The following is a 10,766-nucleotide window of genomic DNA, read 5'->3' as shown; positions in this document are numbered from 1 at the left end:
CGCCTGGCTCCCTCCAACTTTTCCTACCTTGTTCTCAAGTTATCTTTTTTCCACCAAGGAGATAATAATTGTCTCTGGATCGTGCCTACTTGAACATCAAACATATGTTGAAAACTTGAAGAATTGAAGCAGAAATATTGAGAAAGTACTGAAAACCAGACTTCAGGATTGATGTTAGTGATTTGACTCTGATTTGTTTTCCCGCTGTAATGATACTCCTGAAATAGAAGCTTCCTCGGTGTCCTGTGTGTTTGTATGTGAGACAGAAGGTGTGGTGAATGAGTGCATGCACCCCCTCTACAAACCAGAGAAGACCAAGGAGGGGCTGTGGTCTGGCCTCACAACAGGAGTTTGAATTCATTGTCCAGTCCCAATGGGAGTGCTGTCATATTTATTTCCTTTGACAGAAACTGCAGGTTGCGTGATGCAGTGTGGGTGTCCTCAGAGGTAGCTAGCTAAGTAAGTTTGCATACTTCCTGACTGACAGAACACTCCTGCCAGTGCCTCAGGACAGGGTGGTAAGTGTCGGTGGGAGGAGTAACCAAGTTTCACTTCCTTGCGGGTTGGGGACTCACAGCTGGCTTCTCTCAGAGGAGAGTGTGAGGAGCAGCAGAGCCCATTGCTTCTTCCCTCGGCACCTGCAGGGGCTTCACAGACGTGAGGAGCGCGAATGGGCAGAGCAGAGTCTCTAGAAGGGAAGATGAGCACCCAGGATCCTTCAGATCTGTGGAGCAGATCCGATGGAGAAGCTGAGCTGCTGCAGGACTTGGGGTAAGAGAGCAGATCCAGTTTTCAAAGCGCTTCTTGAGTGAGCATTAACTCCCCGTTCCCTAACGCTCACTTTGATTAATGGTTCTCTCTAGCACTCTGCCACCCCCATTTTCCATCCCTTTCACTTGACTCATTTGTGTCTGTTAGGTGTCTTCCTGCTTGGAACTAACTGCATTGTAAAAGAGCATATTATTTTCCCAGATGTGAAAGCAGGTAGATGCAGACTATGGGACAAAATTCAAATGCTAGACAGACTCTGAGAGTAGGGACAGAATTGAAATGTGTAAGTTGATGTTGCTTGGTTTCCTTCATGTTGATCTGGTTTATAAATAAATGCTGTTAAAATATTTTATCTCTATTAAGCTGTTGCCAGTAAGATAAACAGAAAGCCTCCCCTACTGTACAGGAGAGGGACTTTTTCAAAAGAGAAAGGAGGAAGTGTCTGCAGCAGTGTCCATATGCCTTTCTTTTTCCTGACACTGCTTTTGTGAGCTCACTTATGTAGGCATGTCTGCAGGGGCAACTTTGAGCCTCTAAATATTAGCAAGTCAGAAAGAGGATACAATTTCTGCCTCAAACAGGTAATGAGTTTGAGTAGTCAGAGTGATCATAGTCCTGTCTTTAAGAATGGACCAGATGAGACAACTCATCAGGATATTTAATCAGAGAAACAAATATTACATAAGAGAGGAATAGGGGATTTCCTAGAGACACTGAAGCTTTACCCTAAAATACCAAGAACAGCCTGGTGAGGCTGCTTTTGACACCTGTGCTTCACGAGAGGCAAGACCTACACCTTCTGTCCTAGTAAACAGCTCAAATCTTCACAACAACCCAACAACATAGGAACTGCTATCATGTCCATCTTACAAAGGAAGAAAATGAACACCAAAAGTGTTGACTACTCATCCATGTCACGCATCAATTAAATGGCAGAGCTGGGATTCCAATCTGCCAAAGCCTGTTCTTAACCAGAGAAACTCAGAAGCAGGGATGAAATCTCTCTGCACTAACGTGGCAGGGATTGTGTCTTTTGTGTTGTATTAGTGTAAAAGTTCTCAATAAGTCCTATCTTTAGATTTTAAATGTGAGGTCTCAGAATCGAACTCTACCTTCAGAAGGTAAATCAGATATAACAGCTAGAATTTTCTATAAAGTAAACTCTTCTTATTGTAAATTCAGAGTTCCAGAATATCACTAACCTTCTAGATTTCCCCAAAGAGAAAAAGTAAAATGCCCCTGAGCACCCAAAGCGGGTGTCACAAATCTGGGCACTAAAGCTGGATGCTTGGGCTCTCAAAGCCTTAAAAAATTGTTAAACTATAATTCTTTAGTACATGCTTCCTTATCTATATTCCCACCCATGATCAGTAGGAAGCCTCCAAAGAGAAAAGAGCCAAAGGAGATATTCAACTCTGGCCCTTTAATTTAATAATCCTGGAGCCTAGATCCTGTGTTTGAGTACCTTGTCACTCACTTAGATGACAAGGTAAGCTATATGATGTCCCTTCTCCCCACCACAAAGCCAATGGCAGGAAGCAAGTACAGGTGAAACCCACAAAGAAACAATTCTGTGTCTTCTCTCCATGTGCAAAGAATAGACATTCAATACAATCCAGAAACACCCCAAAATGTGCTTTATGTCCAGACTTCTCTATTCTAGAAGGCCAGGTAATTTATTAAGCACCTGAGGATGGTTTCTGTAACAACAAGCAAGCTACAATTATCTGGAGAGATTGCTCCACACTTGTGGTTCTAAATGTTGGTGGAACACTGGAATCACCCTAGAAGTTTTAACGAAACTTCCGCCCAGGCCACAGATCAGACTAATGACATCAGTGTTGTGGGAGTGTTTTCTTATTAAACTTTCCAAGTGATTCCAGAGTGACACAAAGCTTGAGAATCACTGCATAGAATATAAGTCCATCAGAAGGGCTGAGTAATATGGCTTCACCTTTCATTTATCGGGTATGTATCTGAATCTTAAAGCCATTAATACATGCCAACATTTTGTTTGTTAATTCAGGGACAATTTGTTGAATAATTTTATTGAGGTATATTTTAGAGATTGTAAAACTCACTCATTTCAAGAGTATACAACTCAATAATTTTCAGTGACTTTAAAGACTGGTACAACCATCACCATAATTCAATTTTAGAACATTTTCACCCCAACCCCATAAGACTCAGAAGAGCATGGTTGATTTAAATATACTCAATAGTGTGCTGATAAGCCACATGGACAAGGGGTAGCCCTGATTTCCAGAGTCTGCCTATCTCCCTGGTATAAATGCTCTTACTTTGGACAATACCAAACCACCAAGGATTTAACAACCAACTTGCAAAATTCCTGAAAATGTACTAATGGCCTTGAGCCAGTACTTGCCCCTCCCAGACATCACTGATATACCTTTTATAGGTAATAATTTCTGAGAAAACTTGAAAATAACCTGTTGCTTCTGGCAGAATTCTGAATATAATAGAAGGATTTTTTTCCCCAACCATTAAGCCACTGATTAGGTATGACCTATACCAAAACTTCTGGGTAATTTAGATTTTAAAAGCTCCATAGAAGCAAAAAATGGCTTAGAGTACTTGATAGATTAAAATACCTCGTTTTGAAATGATCTTTAATAGGTTGTTTGATTAAGTAGATAGATTTTTACATTTGTATTTCTAACCCATATAGACATAATACGATGATTAAATTAGACAGATTATGTCTTTGTTCTCTACTCCCTGTTTTTCTTCAGACTCAGGAATATGGAAGCTCTATAAATGAAACCCTGCACTGCAGCAAATCCATCATTTGCCTGCCTAGGACACACGTGACTTGCTCAGAGCACAGGCTTATTCTTTCTACAGTACTTGAATCAAGTAACTCAGATGGATTTCTGTCTCATTTATAGCGTCAGTTTAAAAAAACATTCATTTTCTTTCATCTTAAAGGTGTTAGTGTGTTTTATTTCCTTCTTGGAAGAGGAAATAAAACAATCTGTGGTTGTCACTCAGCCTCACCGGTACCTTGGCAGTGTGGGAGTGGGGGAGGAGTGGGTAGTGGCAGAAGAAGGGGCGACAGGGTAGAAAATGGCCTTGAGAAGCAAGAGGTGAGCTGGGAAGGGTCAGGCTGTATGCTGCTTTCAAAATGAAGCAATGGGGAAATTAAACCAGTAATGAATATTAGAGTCATCACCTAAGTAACAAACTGGTGTAGAATTGCTAGTCAATTAATAATCTAAAATTCCAGAAATTCTTTGACTGCCACAAAGTTTCCTATGAGATAATTAGGAACAGTATAGTTATATAGTTTATAAGGGAATAAGCCTTTATAAACTATATAACTACAGACACAAAAGGGATACTGAGAAATACAAATATTTTAGGATATTTTTAAATTAGATATTCAGATTATCTAGTCACACATATTCCCTCAGGTGATAAATATAATAACTATCCCCTTTTCCATATAATTTCCCAAATCTTAACATTTATAAGAAGTGTCAGTGTTTGGCTGACCAGTGTCAAGAAACTAGACTCTAAGCTCTGGATATTTAAGTAAATAAGTCAAAATACCTCTCATTTCTTTACCTCTTATCCTTCACATATAAGAGAAGATTAGAATAGATCAGGGATTAGTAAAATTTTTTAATAAAGAGCCAGGTAATAAATAGTTCAGGCTTTGAAGGCCTTATGATCTCTGCCAGAATGTCTCACATATGCCAGTGTGGTGAGAGCACAGCCCGGATAACAGGAGCAGTGACCATGATGGTGTTCAAACAGAAAGCTTCTTTTGGACACTGAAATGCAAATTTTATATAATTTTCATGAGTCACAAAATCTTTTTTCCCCTCCCGACCATTTAAAAACATAAAACCATTCTTGGCTTTCAGTCTATACAAAAACACATGCTCTGGCAGGAACTGGCCCTTGGGCAATGATTTGCCAGCCCAAGGAATAAATAACCCAAATGAGTTCTTATTATGAGGCAGACATTTTGCACACACCAGCTCCGGTCTTTAATAGGTACTGGTATTCCAACTTTACATGAAAAGAGACCCATTAGCAGAAAAGTCAGGTTGCCCAAGTCCAGTGAATCTGGGTCCCCGGCCCATGTGCGGTCCACCAAACCAGGATGCTCTCATGTCACGATAGTTATTCTTCACTGAGCCCCTACTCCTTGCCTGCACCATGCCATGTGTCATTTAGCTTTCACAGTGACACTTTCAATAATATTCTATGAAATGCACCTTGTGTATTTCATAGATGCACAAGGTGACATCAAATAAGTTCAGTGAACTGTCCGGGTCACTGACCTCCTAAGTGGGACGGCTGAGTGACATGCCTAGGAGATTACCCCAAAGCTGATACTCTTTCTACTGATCCAAGAAGGTGTATGTTCTAAATGTGGCAGTCAGTACTTACTGGATGCTTGCTCTGTGTCAGGCACTATTTTAAACCCTTCGTGTGCATGACTTTTAAATTCACACATCACTGTATATAGATACTATCACTAATGTCATTCCCATTCACAAATGACAAAAGTGAAGGACAGAGCTTTGATCACATGTCAAGTTTACATGCTCAGAAACCTTCAGATCCAGTTTTGCTCCAGAGTCCATGTACCGGTCCACCAATGCAACTTCTTAATTTCCATCAAACTTCTTTCTTCTTACACTAGCACTATACACAAGTGCTAGTGTGAACTGAGACAAATAAAAAAGTTCTGTGATTACTACAACCAATACATTTTATTACTAAAAGATATTAATTATTCTTTCACATGATTCACATTATACATATACATGATCATGACAAAACCAAGTTAATATCCTAATTAATAAAAACTTTATTGAGTTTTGTAGATTTCATTTTGAGGTCTAGACAAATTGACAAGGCTAAGAAGAAGAATAGAAAAGTCAAACCTTTATAGAAACCTGTTTACAAATCTGTGATACCAAATAGAGCAATAACATTTGTTTCTCTTTTGTGCACAATTCTGTAATCTTGGAGTCTAAAAACGGAAGGTGAGTCTCTTACGGCGGTAGGAGACTAATATGTAACTAGTGTACAGTTTGCTCTCTCTTTGAGTCAAGTGAATTTCCTCTTCTGTTGTTTTCTATTCCTCTATGGCTGATGTTGTCTTCCTTCTACTTACATGTGGAAAGCTGTCCACCCAGGTTCTCCACACTGAGTAGGGTCACTTTGCTTCATTCATTCACTTTTATGCCCATTCATAATCCATCTGTAGTTAAAATTAAGAAAAAACTCCAGGAGTTTACAGTACAGAGGACAGCAAAGGCACATGTGCATACAGTTAGAGGATGCAGGGTGAGAGGACTGAGGGCCACAACAGCATCTACATAAAGCATAGCTCACATGGCAGGAAGGAAGGAGATCTCTGGAGAAGATGGTTTTGGAACTGATAGGGGTTTTGTCAGCTGAAGTCAGAAAAAGAAGACATTTGCTGAACTTAAAATGGCATGAGTAAAGTGGTGAAAATAACTGAAGATGTGACTATTCAGAAAATAAAATAGCCCGCATGGACTCCACCTTCCCAGTCTCTGGCATCCAGCAGTTAGTCAGCAGTCGGTCTGGCTCTGGTCTTTACCTCTCAGAGCTCCTTCCTTCCGCCACATTCTATGAGAAAGCTTCCACCTGGCTTTCTTCTTCTGGTTTTCTAGTGTCTTTATCATACCCTTCACTATAAAAAAAATTATTGATTTGAGAGAGAGAGGAAAGGAAGAGACAAACATCAATTTGCTGTTTAATGACAATGCACTCTAAGGACAATTACACTGAAGCAACCTTTTAAAGGTATAGGCTGCAAGAGTACCCAGAGTAAGTGCAAAGTCAAGCTTGATTCTACCCAGAGATGAGTCCTCCTGAGAGAACCTCTGGCTCTGGGTTTCTGTGCAGCCATTCTAGTTCTTCCTAAGTTCTTATTTTTTCTAGTCAGTCTTCAAGCTTTGGGTACCAGTTCAAATCAAACATTCCCTGGCCCCAGCCACTGGGTGAGCAGCGACATTCTTACAGCCATTCCTGCACCATGCAGGCTGACCAGGGGACTGGACAGAAGGACCTCTGCTGGCACGAGATGCAATTTGCCACCCTCCCTCCAGTCTCTCCAAGTCTGACAATCTGGGTGTGTTTACCCACCTTTGAGTCAGGCCCTGTGGGTCTCTGTGTGTCTATGTCCTTCTTTCTGTTTGGCTTCTGCCCTGTCTTGTAGACCACTCTGTTTGAATCTTATTTGTGTTTATCAGTCACTGTCCTGTATGCTTCTGACTATCTATGGGAGCTGGTATGCCTTTCTCTATCTCCACATTTTGGTCTCTATCTTTCTGTCTGTCTACAGCTCTTAACTTGTGGCTCTGACTCTTTGTGTCACTCTGTGTCTCTGAATCTCTAAGTTCCTGTCTTTCTCTCTGTGTTTTCATCTTTCAGAACTTCTTTCCTCATTCCTCAGACTCCCTGGAGAACAGGTTTATCCTGGTCTCCAACTCCCACAGAATTCTTGTCTTCCTTTCAGTCCTATTTCCCTTTAACTGAGCCTTGACTTCCACCAAAACAACTTGGGGCCCGCCTTTAGTTCATGTTTAACCAGATACTCACATGTCTGCCTTTGTCATCACTCAGGTATGCTTTTTAAAGCCTGGGGCAACTGGTCTCATAATTTAGCTCTGCTATTAGCACATGCAAATTTAGAATGACAACATGGAAAGCCACAGACAAGCTGGGTCCATCATAGAAACCTCCTTATTGGAAAGGCTCTAGTAAGTCTTTTTTTTTTTCAGTCCCTCCTATGATCACACTTTGCCTATCTGAGGCCTCATTAGAACTTTTGGAATCCTATGCAAAGCCTTTGCTTGATTCTATGTACATTGACAGGGCCCATAGCTATGATCAATGGGAAGATAAGCCCAAATTTGTGAATATGGAAGTTAATGTTCATGTATAGACAACACCATCTTGTCCTAGATATCTCATGGCCTGACTATAATACAAATTACAGCATGGATAGTTCTTGAACCAGGTAAGACATTTCCTCATCCTAAACCATGATTTCTGATGGTGTAGAGGTTAAATGTTCTATTTTTCACAAAATCAAAGGACATAACACCAACCCAATAAACTAATGACCATGAAGAAAATCAGCAACTAAGCAATCCCATGGAATAACTCAAGTGCTAAGGACATATTAACCTAAGTTAAGGCTGCTCAGAGTGGGATTCCCTAATAGATTCACCTCATGGTCAATCTCTACTCTGTTCAGAAAGATTCTGAGGCCAATTATAGGCTTAGCAAGAAAGAAGACAGATCTTTGAGCCTTATCTATGGCCTTAGAAGCAGGGAGTAGCATCATATGCTGTGCATTTGTCATCTTTGGTCTAGAGAGTTCACAAAGTGTGCCAGTGTCATTTGAAAGTGAGAATAATTTTGCAAATGAAGAAAAATTCTCTGGAGAACAGAGCTTTTGTTGACTGTTCAACTCCAGGACCTTTCACCTGCTTTCACAATCAAGGGTTGAACCTGCTGCTTGGGGTTGAAATGTATGTTCTTACATTTCAAAATGTATGTCTCATTACAATTCTAATGGGACGAAATGTAGGTTCTATGTTACTTCTCTTTGCCAGGAAGGAGAAAATATGCCATTAAATATATGAATAATCTGTAGACATGGGTTACTGAGGAATTTTATCACCAACAAATACATAATCTAAATGGATGGATGGCCCATGTTTTAATGTGAAAGATCACTTTCTGTGCCTACTGTTCTTCTAACTTCCTTTTGCATCCCTCCTTGGTGTAGACCTTCTGTTCCAGCTGATGATCTTCCTCCTCCATGGAGCTTTCCCTGATCACCCCAGCCTGCTGTGAAGTCCCCTTCTGTACTACCTACTGTCCATTTCACTAAAATGGCAGCTATTTGTGATTTCCTGACAGCACTGGCCTGTGAATCCTTCTCACTCCCACCCCCACCCCACTGATACTGTAAAGCCACTTAGTATTGTGCTTTGACCTCTTTTTCTTCCTCTTCAGATGCCACAGTCTGTGAAGGCAAACCATCAGAGTTATAGAAATGAATTAACGTTTTTTAGGACCAAGAGTTTTTTACCTTGTGATTTTCAAAGTATAAACTGCATATCAATCACATGAGGCTGTTGCTAGATAGAGGTTATAACTCAGCAGGTATAGGGGGTCTGATAATGCGAGTTTCTAACAATCTCAGGGCACTAAGTAGCAAGGCTTTGTATTGTTTTCAAACACCAAGTGCAACCCATTAGTGTTCTTTAAGCCAGTTTAGTGAATCACGGTCAATATTTGTTATAAAGAAATAGAAGAGAAAAAATAGTAAATAGCATATAGAATAGTATTTTCTCCTATAAAATTTTTTGGCTTTTTTGTATGTTTGTAATGTATGTCTCTGCATGTGTGTGTGTGTGTGTGTGTGTGTGTGTAGAGAGAGAGAGATACAAAATGTGTTTTATACCATAGACCAATCCAAAAAGTTAGAAAGCCTCTGCTTTAAAGAACAGTGGAAATGAGATATAAACTTCTTTCAGCAAAGTAAGGCAGCAAAACCTGATGGGATAAGAATTTATGTAGGCTCCAAAATGCTGGGGCCATTCCCCAGAAGGTTCTAGCATGAAGGGGTACTGGGAAGAAAGAAGAGGCTGAATAGGGGAACCAGTTTTCTGGATCTAGCTTGTATTTTTTCTCTGTGGTTGGGCTTATTTCCTGTACCTTGCTGAGAGACAACTATGAAAATTCTTTAGTGGGTGGGTGTTTCCTAATTTGTTACTGTATCACGGAAGGGATAATACCACTGTTTCCTTCAAGGTCAACTGCTGGTTTTGATAATCTCAAAAACCCAGTACAAATATTCTTTTAAAGCTTGAGAAGCCTCTGCTCTGTTGCCTCTGTTAGCCTGGAGACACAATAATGGCAACGTGTGGGCCTGGGGGAAAAGCAGACTATGACATTGCTTTGCGTGCGTTGTTATAAACAGTAGTTCCTTGTGCTTTTTCATTTCTTCAGGGAAAATGAAACCAAATTTTTTTTTAAATTTTAGGAAAAAGAAACTTTATTCCTAACTATTCCCAGCACCTAGCACAATGTCTGGCATATTCATAACATGTGGTATAATTAGTAAATCTTGTGTTCTGTTCTCTTCTACAAAAGTTAAGGAAGCATATTAAAAGTTTATAGAAGAAGACTTCCAACATATGAAAATAAGAGGGTTTTCTTGCTAGGCATTATTATTAGTCACCTTGACAGATAAGGGGAAACTGAGGTTGCTACTTGAGGGGGTCACAATGCTAATAAATAGAAGTCATTGGCGTGGATAGACTAGCTGGGGAAATGACTGGCAACAAAGGCATTGTCTCTTCTCCCCAAAATTCTCACTGCCACTGCTTAGATGTTCCAGATGTAAGTGGCTGCCTGTTAGCATTTCTTTTCACTTAGCATTTTCCAGTAGTAAAAAGGTTTCTTCTTGCACTTAACTTCTAAAGACGTCACCCTTCAAATGTAGCTGGAGGAGGCCTGACAGAGTAGCAGAAAAAAATGACCTACTTGGGAGATTTAATCAGTAAGTTGAGTGTGAATCAGCAGCATGATGCAATTGTCAAGAAACTAATGCAATCTTGGGTTTCCGTAATGCAGACAGCAGCTAGAATAAGGGAGACTTGTGAGGCTTCGTTTTGCATGTCAGACCTTAGCGTTAAGTTGATTGTAACAATTTGGAAAGTAGTCAAAGGAGGTAAGTTTCTGGGTAGTAAGGTCCCTGGGTGCTAAAGGGACTGAAAGACTGTCATAAAAGGAGGAGTTGAAGGTGATGGAAAGGGAAAAGGATACATTCTAAATGCTCTAAAGTACAGTGTCCAACACAAATAACGCCATTTTTTATTACAAAATATTTTACTATAAAATCGTAAGCATGCAATTCTGTAACAAACATCACACTCAAGTGCACCATATATTTTAGATGAAAT

At 40.1% G+C, this 10,766-nt stretch overlaps 1 protein-coding gene across 1 annotated transcript in view; it reads left to right on the top strand.

Annotated features, from left to right (window-relative positions):
- Positions 1–524: 524 nt before the first annotated feature.
- The window catches only part of DAPP1 (dual adaptor of phosphotyrosine and 3-phosphoinositides 1), a 54,806-nt gene continuing 44,564 nt past the window's right edge, over positions 525–10,766 (top strand). Inside the window, exon 1 of the mRNA XM_028506877.2 lies at positions 525–771. Within this exon, the coding sequence (XP_028362678.1) occupies positions 671–771 (101 nt within the window). The 5' untranslated portion in view covers positions 525–670. The remainder of the gene's footprint in view (positions 772–10,766) is intronic.

Source organism: Phyllostomus discolor, chromosome 1 (assembly GCF_004126475.2).
Source record: "Phyllostomus discolor isolate MPI-MPIP mPhyDis1 chromosome 1, mPhyDis1.pri.v3, whole genome shotgun sequence".
NCBI lineage: Eukaryota > Metazoa > Chordata > Mammalia > Chiroptera > Phyllostomidae > Phyllostomus > Phyllostomus discolor.
The sequence above is the reverse complement of the archived record's forward strand: the minus strand, read 5'-3'. Positions and strand labels throughout refer to the sequence as shown.